This window comes from Hemiscyllium ocellatum, chromosome 6 (genome assembly GCF_020745735.1).
Source record: "Hemiscyllium ocellatum isolate sHemOce1 chromosome 6, sHemOce1.pat.X.cur, whole genome shotgun sequence".
In the NCBI taxonomy this organism is placed as follows: domain Eukaryota; kingdom Metazoa; phylum Chordata; class Chondrichthyes; order Orectolobiformes; family Hemiscylliidae; genus Hemiscyllium; species Hemiscyllium ocellatum.
In genome coordinates this window covers 29,514,022-29,531,666 of record NC_083406.1, presented here as the reverse complement: position 1 = coordinate 29,531,666, position 17,645 = coordinate 29,514,022, and the positions used below count along the sequence as shown (strand labels likewise).

General features: G+C 41.5%; 1 protein-coding gene across 2 annotated transcripts in view; it reads left to right on the top strand.

Annotated features, from left to right (window-relative positions):
• The window catches only part of tbc1d4 (TBC1 domain family, member 4), a 275,419-nt gene that overhangs the window by 132,962 nt on the left and 124,812 nt on the right, over positions 1–17,645 (top strand). For both annotated transcript variants that reach the window (XM_060825895.1, XM_060825894.1), the window contains exons 2-4: positions 4,263–4,856; positions 9,322–9,411; positions 13,473–13,577. In XM_060825895.1, the coding sequence (XP_060681878.1) occupies positions 4,263–4,856; positions 9,322–9,411; positions 13,473–13,577 (789 nt within the window). The remainder of the gene's footprint in view (positions 1–4,262; positions 4,857–9,321; positions 9,412–13,472; positions 13,578–17,645) is intronic.

Sequence of the window (17,645 nt, the reverse complement as noted above, 5' to 3'; positions counted from 1 at the left end):
TAATTCAATCCAGGAGAAAGGAACACTGAAAGAAACAAACTAGCAGCAGTGAGAGGACTCCAGTTTTTCGCTGCAATAGAGAAAGCGAACTTTATCTATCAGCTTCAACAGCTGACCCCAAACCCCAACTGAACACAAAATTAAAACCCTGGAACTGTGTGAGCCTGGCTCCACCCACTCATGTTTCTTTCTCATATTAAAAAAAAGCATATGGCTAGCACTGCTGCCTCACAGCGCCAGGGACCTGTGTTCAAATCCAACCTTGGGTGACTGTGCAGAATTTACACCTTCTCCCCGTGTATGCGTGGGTTTCCTCTGGGTGCTCCGATTTCCTCCCACAGTCCAATGATATGCAGGTTAGATGAATTGGCCATGCTAAATTGCCCAAAGTGTTCAGGGATGTGTGGGTTAGGCGCATTAGTCAGGGGAAATGTAGAGAAGTGGGTAGGGGAATTGATCTGGGTGGGTTCCTGTGTGGAGGGTCGGTGTGGACTTGTTGGGCCAAAGGGTCTGTTTCCCCACTGTAGGGATTTTGTGGATCTTTGAAACCAAAGCTGTTTACCAATTACTTCTGAAGCAGATATGTCGGTACCATGGTGTCAACACCTGTCTTCAAGAGGAACAGGACAGAACATCTCTGAAAAGCATTACATTATCAGAAAATGAAGAGAAGAACACCCTATTTGAGATCAGATCGATTGAGCTGCAAACATCCCAAAGAGCTCGACAGGAGCTTTTCAAATCAGATTAGCTGTAGATGAACCACACACAAAGATATTACATCAGGTTGCTAAAAGCTTGGTCAAAGAGGTAGATTTTCAGTTATGTCTTTAAAGTTGGAGAAGCGTAGGGAGTGTAAGCAGAACTAAGGACCCGAACAAAGCGAGGTCACCAGTGGATTAAAATTGGAGATACAGAAGAGGCCGGAATTTGGCAGGCACAGATATCAAGGAAGGTTGTGGGGCTGAAGAAGTTGACAGAGATATGAGACTTGCTGCAAGCTAAGACATGGTCAGCAGAGATTTGGATAACCTCAAGATCACTGAGGGCTCAATGTGGGAGACCAGCAAGGCGTGGATGAGAGTTTCGGCAGCAGATGGACTGAGGTGGGGTGATTTTGGATGATATTGTGGAGGTGGAGGTAAGCTGACTTAGTGTTGACTTGAACTTGAGGTTAGAAACTCACCTTGGGAACAAATGTGGCAATTGGAAATGTTTTTTTTAAAAAATGCAATGGGACTTCGTATGTGAAGTGAATTAACTTGTTGGATTAATGCAGGAAAAATGGGGTACAGGTAGAATTTCAACGAACAAGAAAAATGGTTCAATTGGCTTGATTCTGTTCCCCAGTATCCCTGCTCCAATAGGCATAAAAAGGTGGTGCTAATTGCCTTGGTCAACCAGCCAACAAATTTACAACTGATTGTGGGATCTTGCTGTGTGAAAATTGACTGCTGCATCTACAGCTACATGCATGCTTCAAAAGTAATTAATTGGTGGGTGAGGCCGTGTAGATGTTCCCATGGCTGTGACAGAAACTTCTTAAGTGTAAATCCTTTGCAACCCTCAATAGACCTTTTCAGTAAATCAAGCTGAAAGTTTGAATGCCTTTGTGGCCCAACATAATGGCGAGACATAATGTTTCTATAAATATAAACAGAGTCAGAAATGTGGGCTAACTCTCCTGAACAGGAAACCATTCAAACAACTAAATTTGCCTTGAGTACTGCGGCTGTCTAGAATTATGTTACTGTGTGTAATTGTTTGGAAGTGCTGCTGAATGACATCATAATTAAACAGACAACATCTGGGGGATTTTTTTTTCCTTTTTTCAAATTTACAACTGTCAGATCCCTCTCACAGCTTCATTTCTAATGTGGGAACTGCAGGAAGCAGATCAGTTGAATTCAGAGCCCAATCTTTTAACACTGAGGCATTCCTCTGAGCAGAGGTGCAATTGGGTGTTGCCTCTGTGAGTCGAATGGCTCCTCTCTCCACGTGGATCAAAAAGGTAAACAGCTAATTTGATAAGTAGGGCTTGCAAGATAATCATGTAAACACTCGTGCGGTGTCAATTGTCTTTCTGTTCTTATGTGTTTCTTTTAAGTAACATGTACATTTTATTGATTCCAGTTGGGCCTGTAGTTGGTTAAACTTGCTTTCCTTGAATTTCTTGTTTGTCTTTTGCTCAGAGGCTGTTTGTATACAAAATAGAAAAGGAAAGTCTGGTGTATATAAAACACCTTCTGTGATCTCTGGCCATCCCAAAACACTTCCCCATCAACTATATTTTTTTAATAAAAGTTTACTCACTATTCTAATGTAGCAGCCCAATTTATGCACAGACAGCTCCCACACAACTGTGAGATCATGATGAGATGATCTGACTTTGTGATGTTAGCTGAGGGATCCATTTTGTTGTGGGAGACTGGGAAGAATTCCCTCACTCTTCCATCACTTCTCTTTGTGTCTTTCTGAACTGCTCAACTTGGGGAAACAGTGGTACAGTGATATTGTCACCAGGTTAGTAGTCTGGAGGCAGGGTCTAATGCTCAGTGGACCATAAGTTCAAATTCTATCATTGTAACTGATGGGATTTAAGGTCAGTTGATAAAATATCTGGAATTGAAAGCTAGTCTTATTAATGGTAACCATGATTCTTGTCGAGTCATACCTTTTGGTCCAATTCGTCCATGCTGACCAAGTTTCCAAAACTAAATAACTACTAACTTCTCTAGATTAGGTCCATATCCCTCTGAACTTTTCCTTTTAAATACCTGTCCAAATGCCTTTTTAATGTTGTAACTATCCCTGCATCCACTACTTCCTCTGGCAATTCATTTCACATACGAACCACCCTATGTATGAAAAAGTTGCTCCTCAGTTCCCCATGAAAGTCTTTTTCATCTTAAATATATGCCCCCTAGTTTTGAACTCTCCCCATACTAGGGAAAAGATCTTTGCTATTCGCCTTATCTCTGTCCCTCATGATTCTGTAAATCTCTGCCCTGAACCTTCTGTACTCCAGTGAAAAAAGTCCCAGTTTATCCAGCTTCTTCTTATAACTCAAGCCCTAAAGACACAGCAATGTCCTGGTAAATCTTTTCTGAATCCTCTCCAATTTCATAATATCCTTCCTCCAGCTGGATGACCAGAACTGAATGCAATACTCCAAAAGCGGCCTCACGAGTGTCCTGTACAACCGTCAGTCCCTGAACTCAGTGATCTGACCAATGAAGGCAAGCGTGCTGAATGCCTTCTTAACCACGCTGTCTGCCTGCAAAGCAGATTTTAATGAACTATGTACCTGTACCCCTAGATCTCTCTGTTACATAGCCAGGACCCTACCATTAACTATATAAGGCCTACCCTTGTTTGTTTTACAAAATGCAATACCTTGCATTTATCCAAATTAAACTCCATCTGCCACTCCTCAGCGCATTGGCCCAATTGATGAAAATCCTTTCCTAATCTCAAATAGCTTTGTTCACTGTTTACTATACCACCAATGTTGGCGTCTTCCTCAACTTACTAACCATGCGTCCTAAATTCTCATCCAAATTGTTTACATTAGTGACAAACAGCAGTGGACTCAGTACCAATCCCGTGGAAAATCGCTGTCACAGGCCTCCAGTCCAAAAAACAACCCTCAACCATCACTCTCTGTCTCCTGCCATCAAGTCAATTTTGTATCCAATTGGCATTGTCAGTATAAGGCCATCTGGTTCAGCAGTACTTAGTTAGGACCATAATCTGCCATCTTTACCCACTCTGGCCTACATGTGACTTCGGATCCACAGAAATGTGGTTAATTCTTAACTTGCCCTCTGAAATGGCCCTATTTAATTCAAAAGCAATTATGAAGGGGCAACAAAAACTGGCTGCCCACATCCCATGAAAACAATGATGGTGTAACTTGTGTCCTTTGAATGACAGTCAGTTAATGTAGCACTCTCTGAGTACTGACGGCTGTTATTCTGTTTGTAAAACTCTGGTGTGAGTTCTGAGCCACAAGGTTTAGAGGCAAGAGCACTGCCACTGATCTGTGGCTGACAGAATTGTTAGGAAGGAGTGGTTTGGAGTTTGAGGTGTTAGGAATACATTGTGGTCAGCTGGACTGGTTTGGTTTCAGTGCACCTTATTCATGAATTTATAAATCTTATCTCGCTGTCAGAATTTTTTCCTGTCTCTGTATTGAATACAGATTTTTTTTAAAAAAGGGAGATCTGTGATGTTTCATGCATTTCATCTTGTTTTTTCAGGTTCCTGATGTTATCAGTAGTATTCGGCAAGTATCGAAGGCAACTCTAAAGGGGGACACAAAATCCCGGCAGGACAGTGAAGATGCTTTTTACAACTCGCAGAAGTATGAGGTGCTGTACTGCGGTAAAGTGGTGGTGACACACAAGAAGGCTCCATCCACTCTTATCGACGACTGCATCGAGAAGTTCACTCAGCACCAGCTGGAAAAGGAGAGGCTGCGGCTGCTCAATGAGAAGCCCCTGGTTGACGTCACCGCCGACCAGGAGGAAGATGATGCCAGTGGGGACCTAGCACTTCCCCACGATGTGGCTGACGAGGCGACAGTCAGCACCAACCTGCCTTCAGCCAGCAACAGTCAGAGCGACCTGCTGGGCTTGGGCTTACGTTCAGCTCTGACTGAACCCAGCCTGGAGGACGAAGCTCTGGAAGAGGAGCACGCCGAGTTCCGCTCTCGGTGTAACAGTGTCGCCAGCATCCGGCTCAAGAGGGTGCCCGATCTGGGTACCAAATTGCCAACCCGAAGGCGCCATGCCAGCGCTCCAAGTCACGTCCAACCTTCTGACACAGAGAAGAATAGGACAATGTTATTCCAGGTAGGCAAGCCTGTTAAAGTTTTTTGCAATGAATTATGTGCCATAAGAATAAAATGGGTGCAAACATAAAAACCCATGAGTTTCTGTTCTGGTGCAACAAGTAATCAGGAAAGCTAATGGAATGTTTTATTTTATTGTGTGGGGAATTGAATGCAAGAGCAGGGAGTTTATGCAAGAGCATTGGTGAGACTACATCTGGAGTTTTGTGTACAGTACTGGTCACTGTACGTATGCAAAGATGTTAAGCTTTGGAAGCAGGTCACAGATTGTTTGCCAGATTAATACCCGGAATTAGCACATTGATTTATGAGGAAATGCTAGACTGGCTAAATCTGTCCTCTGGACTTTAAAAATTTAGAGATGACTTAAGTGAGTCATATAAGATCCTGACTGGACTTGATCAGGTGGATGTTGAAAGGATGTTTCCTCTTATGGGACACTCTAGAACGTGAGGTTACGGTTTAAAAATAAGGGACACCTATTTAACAGAGATGAGGAAACTATTTTTTCCTCTCTGAGGGATGGGAATCTTTGGAATTCCATTCTTCAAAGGTAGGAGATGCAGAATCTTTCAATATTTTTAACGTAGAGGTAGATAGATTCTTGATTACCAAGGAAATGAAAGATTATGGGGGAACATGCAGGAGTGTAGAGTTGAGGTTAAAATCAGATCAGCCACGGTCTTAGTGAACAGTGGAGCAGGCTCAAAGGGCCAAGAGGCCTACTCTTGTTCCTTGTTCGTATGCAGGACACAGCAACGGAAATTTATTCTATTGTAAGGATAGAGGCTCTGAGGTTAATGCATGACAGTAATAATGATGGAGATCATTGTATATCGGTACATTAACACATCTTCCTGTGTATAGATAGAGGAAGGGAAAAACAGTAAATGATCAAACAGCTAATTTATCTTTTTTTGTAATTGAACTTCACGATAAATGTTGTTAGACTCATCGCATGAGTCCAGCATTATTGGACTTGTTGCAGCTTAATACTCCCTTAATACTGATTTGACAATTTGTGTTAATGAAGTGGTCTTAAAAAAAAATTTCTGTTCTAGTCTTGCTATTTTTCCCATGAGCTCTATATATTGGAGATTTTGTTTTTACATGGTGAGTTGTTGTGAACTGGAATACACTGCCTGAAAGATGGGTGGAAGCAGATTCCAAAATACCTTTCATAAAGGAATTTGAACAAACGCTTGAAGGTGATCATGGAGAATGAGCAGGGGCTGAAAGAGACGAGAGCCAAAAAGTCATAGAGATGTACAGCATGGAAACAGACCCTTCGGTCCAACTCGTCCATGCCGACCAGATATCCCAGCCCAATATAGTACCACCTGCCAGCACCTGGCCCATATTCCTCCAAACCCTTCCTATTCATACTCCTATCCAGATGCCTTTTAAATGTTGCAATTGTACTAGCCTCCACCACTTCCTCCAGCAGCTCTCCCATACACGTACCACCCACTGTTTGAAAAAGTTGCCCTTTAGGTCTCTTTTATATCTTTCCCCTCTCACCCTAAACCTATGCCCTCTAGTTCTGGATTCCTCCACCCCAGGGAAAAGACCTTGTCTATTTCCCCTTCCATGCACCTCATGATTTTATAGACCTCTATAAGATCACTCCTCAGCCTCCACACTCCAGGGAAAACAGTTCCAGCTATTTCAGCCTCTCCATTTAGCTCAAATTCTCCAACACTGGCAACATCCTTGTAAATTTTTCTGAAGCCTTTCAAGTTTCACCACATCCTTCTGATAGGAAGGAGACCTGAATTGCATGCAGTATTCCAAAAGTAATCGAATTGCACTTCCGAATAGCCAGCACAAGCACGATTGGCCAAATGGCCTTTTTCTGTTCTGTTTGGTTTCATGATTTGAACAGCATGCTAACATTGCATCTAGCTCTCGCCTTCCTGGCTACCGTTCCCCCAGCCCCAACCCCTCCCTCCTATTTATCTTTTAGCTTCCTCCCTCAACCCAAATTTCTGATGAAGGACTTATGCCCGAAACACTGATTCTCCTGCTTCTCGGCTGCAGCCTGTCCTGCTGTGCTTTTCCAGCGCCACAATTTTCAACTCAATGCTAGCATTGATGCCTACTTGCATATTTCAGTCTGATGAACAAAGTTATCAATAAGGTTCTCAATCAACTGCCATCTCTACTTGCTGCTGAAGACTTTATTTTGAAAAAGAGCTGGAACTTCTGAGCATGGTGGCTCAGTGGTTAGCACTGCTGCCTTACAGCACCGGGGATCTGGGTTCGATTCCTCACTCAAGCGACTGTGTGTGGAGCTTGTACATTCTCCCCGTGTCTGCGTGGGTTTCCTCCGGGTGCTCTGGTTTCCTCCCACAATCCAAAGATATGCAGCCCAGGTTTATTGGCCAAGCTGAATTGCCCATAGTGTTAGGTAGCTTAGTCAGGGGTAAATACAAGGTCGGGGAATGGGTCCGAGTGGGTTACTGTTCAGAGGGTCGGTGTGGACTTGTTGGGCCAAAGGGCCTGCTTCCATACTGTAGGGAATCTAATCTAATCTTAATCTTAATAAATCCGATTTAAGGGATCCTGCAATTGCATGTTTTAAAAACCCTCATGTAAAATTGCTGTAAACAACATTTCTAGTGAAATAAAAATCAGTTCTGAGGAAGGGTAACTTGACTCAAAATGTTAACTCTGATTTCTCTCAACAGATACTGCTGGACCTGCTGAGCTTTTACAGCAATTTCTGTTCTTATTTCTAGTGAAATTCTTGATGCTTTTTCTAATGTTTTATCTGATTATGTTCCTTCGAAGCACTTGGAGATCATTCCTTGGTAAAGGGGCTGTATAAGTGCACGATGTTAAGTTTTTCCAGAGATGACCTCCTGCGTCTATAGATATTGCGGCTGTGAAAAGCTTGATTGTAAAAGCTAACTACATCCTGAACAAGACACATGAAGGTTACCTGTGCCAGTTTAATGCACTCAAAGTGTGGAGATGCTGTGAACTATGTTTAACCATAAGGTGGTGTGAGTGCTCCTTGAGCATCTAAAGGGGTACAGGTATTCATGAGGCTCTGTTGCCATGGCTTCTTTCAGTGCTGTTAATGCATGCCTGTCCACCTTCCACATGCCAGTGGGGATGACATTAAGAGAGTCATGAGACCAGGAGTTAACATTGTTTACATCCATGTTAGATGTGTTAGGGCAATATCCTCCAGTAAACTGGGACAAGTAAAGAGCTGGACAATGGACCCATGACAGGAAGATTCCAACTCCTCCCCATCCAGGTCCCCAGTGCCAGTGGAAGTAGATTTTCCAGATAGTGAGCAGGATCAACCAATCACAGGTTGGGAAAGCTGAAGCATCATTGGCTGCCCTGTCTTCTCAAGAAACTCTTGCACATTTCAACAACCATATCAGAAACATTGCATGGTGCATGATTCAGGTGATTACTTACTCATATAGTTCCTTCACCAGGATGAACATGTTTTAGCAGTATCAGTATACAAAGTCCCACATAATAACTATCTGGGTATTCAGGAAGAATTCCCAACCTAAAACCGTAGATCCAGGCTTTTGGGCTGTCCACAGAATGATGTGAAGGAGGAACTCCACATTGATATTCATTCAGTTTATTCTTGGGTTGGTCCTGCCTCCCCTCTGATATACATCATTCCCCTGGCTTCAGAACAAAGCACCAAAAGCTTCTGTCAGTCCACTGCAAATCAACCTTCAGGTCTCATAGATTCAAACAGCTCAGAAGGCTAGTCAGCTCCATTGCATCCATGTCAATTTTTGACAGACCCAATCCATTTAGTCCAACTCACACTGATCTTACCTTATCATCCTGCATGTTTTTCCTTTTCACCCTTTTCTAATTCCTTTTAGAAAGGTACATCTGAACCTAATTCCACCATTCTTTCAGGCTTTAATTTGCTGTGTAGAGCGAGTCCTCCTTATTTTACCCATGAGTTTCCTGCCCGACCCCTTAAAAGTGGCGTCTATCACTGACCCTCTGGTGGCAATGGTTTCCTCCTCCTTTTTGGGAAAGTGCCTGGAAGTCAGTTGGTCGTGCTTCTGTCTCTGACTCAGAAGGCTTTGTTTCACTGCAACACTTGCAAACACAGTCAGATGCACTGCACCACAAATGAAAATGTGCCAGCAAAGGAAAATAAAGACACAAATGAGAAAAACAAAAAGAAAACGATTACAATTCAGTGATAATTATATGCTTTATGCTGACACTTTAAACGGAAGAGGATCAAAAGTTGGCGATGGTTATCTCTCAGTATGTTTCTCACAAAGTCTTCATCCATCAAGCACATGGTTGTCACGGGGCAGAGCTGTAAATGTAAATATCTCCGGGCAGTGTCATAAGCTCACAACCCAGCGATGATCTTGTGGTTCTGTGGGTTTACTGAATAAAACTCAGGCTATTTGTTTTATTCTTAAGGGAATCATTGCAGTATTTTCTTTCCTTTGTAGGTCGGTCGGTTTGAAATTAACCTCATCAGTCCTGATACCAAAACAGTTGTACTTGAAAAGAATTTCAAAAATATTTCCTCATGTTCTCAGGTTTGTATTTATCTGGCTTTTCTCATCACTTTTTATTTAATTCCTGTTATTGATAGAATTATTGCCCTTCCATAGGAAGGATGTCGTAAAACTCGAGGGGTGCAAAAAAGATTTACAAGTGTGTTACCAGGATTTTAGCTGTACGGAGAGGATGAATAGGCTGGAGCTGTTTTCCCTGGAGCTATGGAGACTGAATGGTGACCTTATAGTGGTTTACAAAATTGTGGGGGCCATGGCTAGGGTAAATAGACAAGGTCTTTTTCTTAGGGTGGGGGAGCCCAAAACTAGAGGGTGTACATTTAAGGTTAAAGGGGAAAGATTTAAAAAGGACCTGATGGGTAACATTTTCACACTGTGAATGGTGCGTGTTTACAGCCAGCCCCCAGAGGAAGTGGTGGAGGTGGGATATGATGACAACATTTAAAAGGCATCTGATATGAATAAAATATGGGCCAAATGCTGGCAAATAGGACTAGGTCAGATTGGAGTGTCTGGTCAATATGAACGATTTGGGCAGAAGGGTCTGTTTCTGTGCTGTATGACTCCAATTGAACATTTTCCACAATTGCCATAATTTTAAAACCAGAATGCATTAAACTAGTATTATGTTTCAGTCTTCTCTTTCATATTAGTCTTGAGATTTTCAGTTCAGCGACACTGTGTTATTAGTTATTTTACGTTTTATTTAGAGTCACAGTCAAATAGTCATAGAGATGTACAGCACGGAAACAGACCCTTCGGTCCAACCCGTTCATGCCGACCAGATATCCTAACCCAATCTAATCCCACTTGATAGCACTCGGCCCTATCCCTCCAAATCCTTCCTATTCATATACCCATACAGATGCTCCAGCACTTCCTTTGTAGCTCATTCCATACACATACCCTTCTGCGTGAAAAAGTTGCCCCTTAGGTCCCTTTTATATCTTTCCCCTCTCACCCTAAACCAATGCCCTGCCGTTCTGGACTCCCCCAACCCAGGGAAAATACCTTGTCTATTTATCCTATCCATGCTTCTCATGATTTTATCAAATTCTATAAGGTCGTCCCTCAGCCTCTGACGCTCCAGGTAAAACAGCCCCAGCCTATTCAGCCTCTTCCAATAGCACAAATTCTCCAACCCTGGCAACATCCTTGTAAATCTTATCTGAACCCTTTCATGTTTAACAACATCCTTCCAATAGGAAGGAGACCAGAATTGTATGTAATATTCCAAAACTGGCCTAACCAATGTCCTGTACAGCCACAATATGACCTCTCAACTGCTCTACTCGATGCTGTGACCAATAAAGGATAGCATACCAAACACCTTCTTCACTATCCTATCTACCTGCGACTCTACTTTCAAGAAACTATGAACCTGCACTCCAAAGTCTCTTTGTTCAGCAACATTTCCTAGGACCTTACCATTATGTGTATAAATCATGCTCTGATTTGCTCTTCCAAAATGCAGCACCTAGCATTTATCTAAATTAAACTCCATCTGGCACTCCTCAGCCCATTGGCCCATCTGACCAAGATCCCATTGTACTCTAAGGAAACTTCTTCGCTGTTCACTACACCTCCAAATTTTGGGATAATTAGATTAGACTTACAGTGTGGAAACAGGCCCTTCGGCCCAACAAGTCCACACCGACCCGCCGAAGCGCAACCCACCCATACCCCTACATTTACCCCTTACCTAACACTACGGGCAATTTAGCTTGACCAATTCACCTGACCCGCACATCTTTGTGACTGTGGGAGGAAACCGGAGCACCCGGAGGAAACCCACGCAGACACGGGGAGAACGTGCAAACTCCACACAGTCAGTCGCCTGAGGCGGGAATTGAACCCGGGTCTACAGGCGCTGTGAGGCAGCAGTGCTAACCACTGTGCCACCGTGCCACCCACCCATCTCCAAACTTTAAAAGATTTGATTTAAAAAAAGCACATCCATTTTCCTGATCTCTGTGGCAAGGTGTAATCTTGTTTGCTGAATGGATACAGATAGATGATGGTCTATTGCTTAGTCTTTCTTCCTAGTATTGTCTCTGAAATGCCACATAATCGCATATTCCAGAAACATGTTTGGTGTAGAATAGAACTGAAGTGAACTTTCACACACCTATAAAGACTTATTTTCCAACTATGGATTAGAAACAAGCATCTCCTAATCCAGCAGCCGTACTTTCTGTCTGTGCTTATTTACAAAGGCATTCATAACTCCCAAGTTAATATCCCCACTATCCACCAATACATAAATACATTGACATTCCTTCATCAGGAAATTGGCAGAGGACACTGAAGAGCTCCAATATCTCGGAAAGATAATTTGATAAATCTCATAACCTGTTGGGGTTACTGACAGTCCAGAATTGTCCTGAAATCTTCATTGCTGTCAGCAACCCAGAATAAAGAATAGATGAGCCATAAGAGGATATTAAAAAGTTGTTCTGTGAACACTTTCCTTGTTTAGCTATAGAAATCGTGGCCACAGGAAAAATGTCAGTCAAGTGTCGTAGAAGTCTCATGCATTATCCTGGGTAGTGTGAACAGAGATGAAGGAAGAGTTTATTTCGTCATGGAATACATTGAATAGCATCACTGGTGGGGCCAGTATTTATTGCCCATCACCTGTTAATGTTGAGAAGGTGGTGATGAGTTGCCTGCTTTAACCCTTGCAGTGTAGATAAATGCACAGAGCTGTTAGGAGAGGAATTCCATGATTTTGACCCAGCAACACTGAAGCAATGGCAGTTTAGTTCCAAGTCAGGATGGGGTGGGATTTGGAGGGGAACCTTGGCAAATGGTGTTGCCCCATGCATTGGCTGCCCTTGATTTTCCTTCCAGACGATAGAGGTCACGTGTTTGGAAGGTACTGTCGGAGGTGCCTTGACAAGTTGACAAACTCACATGACAAAGTTTGTCAACGTCGGCATCCTTTTACCGAGTTTGTCAGGTGAATTTGTCAACTTGCCAAGGATGTTTCCAGGTTGAAATTGTCCATCGTATTAATGCAATGGGTATCAACTGAATCTTCTCAATCCAGTTTGTGCAAACTTGCTTGATCCAGCTGTATATTCTGTGTGAAAATTATTCGTAACTCAAACTTGTCTCATTCTGTTCGATAATGGCCTCCCCCATGAGACCAATTGCTGTCAAAGTAATAAATTCCTCTGAAAAAGCCAAAGAAGGCCTTGACAATTTGAAATGTTATAAACAATTCATGGACAAATTTAGTGTTCATAACTGTGCAGCATGAATTTGGTCAACCATATAGTGTTATTTTGTAAATATTTTCACATATATTGAATTAGTTACCTCTGATTTTGCTTGAACCAGTCATTAAGATGAGAGATGTGCTTTTGGAGGAAATAGGAATACTTTTTTTCCCCAAATCCACTATTACTAACAAGATCAGAAAATGTTAGAAATGTTTAATAGGCCAGGCAGTGCAGGAAGGAACAGAGTTAATGTTTCAAAGCAATGACATTTCAGTAGAATTGTAAAAAAGCTTTAATCAAATACAGAGGTAGTGTGGGTGGGGTAATAAAGCAGAACGTCCATGATCAGTTGATTAACCATTTAAAACCTCTCTAGACCCATCTTTTCATTCCGTACTAATCACCAACTTCTCTAGGGAACCTCTTTTGTCTCTGTATTCATTTAGAATTCAATCTATTGCTCAGTGTTTCCAGTAGTGATGAAAGGGTATTGATCTGAAACATTAACTATGTTCCTCTGGTGGAATGCTTGAAGTGCTTGTTTTTGATGGCATAGACTCAGTGGACTGAAGGGCATTTTTCTGTTCTTTAGATCTCTAAGACTCTGTAAGATTCCATAGGTACTAGCTGTACTGCTGAGTATTTCCACTATATTCTGTGTCTATTTCAGTTTTCTGGAATCTAAACAAGTTTGCATTTTCAAAGTGAATCAGGTAGGTTGACAGCGTATAAGCAATTCCAATCCAACTATTAGTTAACCTAACGATGGGTCCATACAACAGAGACTGTTAAGAGGAAAGCTTCCTTGCTGACTCCCTTGTGGCTAATTGACATCTTTTACCTGTATCATTGCAGGGTATTAAACACGTGGACCATTTTGGGTTCATTTGTCGAGAAAGTGTTGAACAGGGTCTGAATCAATACGTGTGCTACGTGTTTCAGTGTGCCAATGAATCACTGGTAAGTCCTTTCCTGTAATGTGGCAATTGCCCATCTAATTTCCAGAGTAAAGCTTTATCAGAATTTGGAACATAATATGCAAATAACATATCATTGAGCATAAAAGCTGCAGTTGTTGCAAGCCCAGCCAATACCAGGACTGTTATGACCAGGTTCTCTTTAAGGTAAGATATATATAGCATGAATATGTTGGAGTTTTCAGGCTATTGTATGGAACATGCTTGAACCAATTTTGATTCTCCTCTGGCTGTTGTGGATGACCTATTGAGGCTTAGCAAAAGCAGTAGCTGATAAAGCTGTGTAACATGGAAACAGAATTAATGTTTCAAAGCAATGACATTTCATTAGAATTGTAAAAAGCTTTATGCAGGGCTTCGCAGACTGTGGAGTGGAGATTAAGATTTGCCTGTCCTGGCTATGAGACCTCTTTTATAGTGCGTGATTGTGTTTGCTGGCAGGCACGTTCTAATGAAGTGAGCTCTGAGAATGGACCTCTGCTGCCATTAAGGCCTGTAAAATGCTGGGTGTTGGCTTTTTCAGTGCCTGTACGCTGTAGCAGCTTGAATGCCACCTCAGCTCAAAGCCTATCACGTGCTCCATTAAGTACCTCCTCCATACGCACTACCGCAACTCTGCACCCCACTACCCCACAAACTCCCTCCCCGCCCCGCTAACTTTCTAACACTCCACCAACCTGGCCACCAATACAACTCTTTCCCACCACTACCTCAACCGTCTCCCAATTACAACAAACTTCAGGATCAAACCAAGTGAAAAGGATTACAATGGGTCACACTGACAAATTGTTTGGCAAGCATTGGTATAAGGCACCCTTTAAGTAATTGTGATCTGTTTTCAGTTTATTTTGGAGGCGGATGTTGCAAGTGGTGTGCCCTCACAAGGAAGCTGTGCCACTCTGCAAGATTACCTTGAAGTGAGAACGAGGGACATGATTCATGTGACGTTTACCTCTTGGGAAAATGTCCTCTGTGTATTGTGGGTCTGTCAAATAAAGTTATACCGAACAAACAAAAAGATTGCTCCTTGCTGAGGGAGATAGTAATCACAGCAGAAATAAACAAACTTGCAAACAGTGGGATGGCACGGTGGCTCAGTGGTCAGCACCAGGATCCCAGGTTCAATTCTAGTCTCAGGCAACTGTATGTGTGGAGTTTGCACATTCTCTCTGTGTCTGTGTGGGTTTCCTCTGGGTGCTTCGGTTTCCTCCCACGATCCAAAGATGTGCAGGTCAGGTGAATTGACCATACTAAATTGCCCATAGTTTTAGATGCATTAGTCAGAGGGAAATATGTCTGGGTGGGTTACTCTTCGGAGGATTGGTGTGGTCTGGTTGGGCCGAAGGGCCTGTTTCCACACTGTCGGGAATCTAATCTTATCTAAAATAGTTGACCACATTTTTCAAATATTGAATTAAGCCCGCAGAGCTCTGGATACTGCACATGGCAATGGAGTCACACTACTTCAGCTATGGCTAACTAGCAACTTCAAATATAAACAGGCACTCTTGTGAAATTTAATCTTCAAAACAGTGGTTAAAAGTTCCATGTAATAAAAATAAAATTTAACTTCATCTTGAGATTTGGCCTGTACTCTTCATTTTGAGAGCCAAGAATCCAGTGATGTTAGCTAATGGGCCAGGCTGTGGAATGCATTCGCTTGGTTTGGATGAGAGATTTATCTAATTTTGGATGTAAGACCAGAGAGACTGTGCAACTGCTTTTAGCTAAAACACAGGCAGCTTCTCAGTGACAAAATAAGGTATCTTATTAGCTATTTTATTTACTATAGACTCTCGTGTTTAAATTGGCCTTTGGGGCCTTGAAAAATTCCTCTAAAAATTAGAATTGACTTAAGTTCTGAGGGTAAAAGTGAAACGCAGGTGTCAGTGTTGGCGTGAGTGGTTGCCATTTTGAAATGTAATCAGCACCCAACACAAAGAGTGGGTGTGTCTTAGTCTCTTGCACCTCTTTGTCCTACAATGCATGTCACCTCCTTAATGCCTTGAACCCCAGTGATGCTAAGTAAAGTATATGTTTGTGAGTTGCAAAATGGTGGCTGACCACCAATGCAAATATAATATTTCTTCTTCATTCAGATTGAATGCTAGAAGTAAATCAGTTTTAACATTATGGTCACAATAAATACAGAATATTGAAAAATAAACAGTGAACTTACCAAGGATTTATAAAATAATGAACTGTAGAAAAGGACATTCAGTCCATCATGTCCATGCTGGGGTGGAGGGTCAATATGCTCAGTCCAACAATGGATTGTTTTTAGGAATGATTAAAAATCTTTTCTAATCTTTGAGATTCATTAGGAAAGTCAGTGCTGGAAACCTTGTGCATCCAAAACACACCCAAATGGCTAGAGTCAATTTCAGCATTGCACTCCCTGCCATGACAGGAAACTGCATGTTGCATGTTTTAGAAGTTGGTGCCCTGTATATTCCTCTTCCATGGTAAGTTGTATTGAGGTATTTCTGACGTTTGCACAGGAATTGCGGTGTAATGGTTGGACAATCTCAAACTTATTACCAGGCAACAGGAAATATTGCAAGGCACAGATGATGTTGAATTCAGTTCTCATTACAGAGGTTAAGCTGTGTTATTCAGAGAAACAGAAGAACAATGATGAAGCAAATACTATATTCAGGAATGAGGACACATTGTCATATGACATGTTATTGAGCTCCTTCATTGAATATGACCACCATGTCTGTTAGATAGATAGACATACATAGGTAGAAGAGACTGACAGATTGAGAATAGGTAAACACAGACAACGGGACAATTGATTTATTGAAAAATCATCATATTTATTTTAATTACCTATACTAATGTTGCAAGTTAAGTATTAAACAATTGTAGAGGATTGTACAGTTATGAAGAATTCAGTATACAAATAATTAAAATACACTTCAATATTTGGTTCTCCTTCAATCACAGAACAAAAATGAAAGGTCTGCTTGCAATGCAATTTGCATTTCAGTCAGAACTACAGAGGGAGTTCACACACAGCTCCAGTCAGCCTTTTTGGGGGAATGAGGAGGCTGAAAATCAGTTCTACAAGGTCCAATAACTTCACCTATTGTTATATCACATTTCCAGTTGTAATACATCCAAAATATCACATCACAGAAGACTCCACAAAATAATGACAGTCTCAAATGGATTATTCAAGTTGAAAATCAAGTTGGATTTGACTAAATAGCTTCAAAATCTCAAATCTAACCCAACAGAGCTACAACAGATAAGCATGTAACCAGCACAGACCTGCAGAATTATCACTTAGCCCACATTAGTATTCTTGTTAAAGTTATGTTCATAACCAGCATTGATGAAAGTTCCAATTTAAAGCTTCCATTTGTCTTCTTCATTCAGATTGAATGCTTGAAGTAAATCAGTTTTAGCATTATGGTCACAATAAATACAGAATATTGAAAAATAAACAGTGAACTTACCAAGGATTTATAAAATAAAGAACTGCAGAAAAGGCCATTCAGCCCATCATGTCTATCCTGATTGGTTTCAAGAGCTACCCGGTTGTTCTCATATAGGTTGTCATTATATTTGGGTAGTGATCCCAGGGTATTAAGCTTCCTGTCATCTATGAGAAGTTCCATGGAAATAAATCATTCATTTAATGTTTGTTAAAGACAACTACTCAAATCTAATGAATGGAACATTTGTACAAGGACCAAAACAGGATTGCTTTCAAGGTAGTTCAAAATATTGAATAAATAAAGCAACACTGCTTATTAGCAGATGCCTTTTGTGTCTGAGCAATTAGAAATACAAACTAAGTCAGTTGTCTGATGGTACAGTATGATATTGGGGTGTTTATCATCTTTTGAAGAAATATGTGTTATCTACAATAATCACATGATGCATCATCCTATTTACACAGGCTCAAAGTTTCAGATAATAGGATTCAAGAGCTACCTCTGGAAACTGTCTTTTCGCTTTGACCGGAAGAGTGTTGGGGTTGTGATGATTGTAGAAAATATGAATTTTAACAAGCATTAATCTGCCCATAATATAGAAC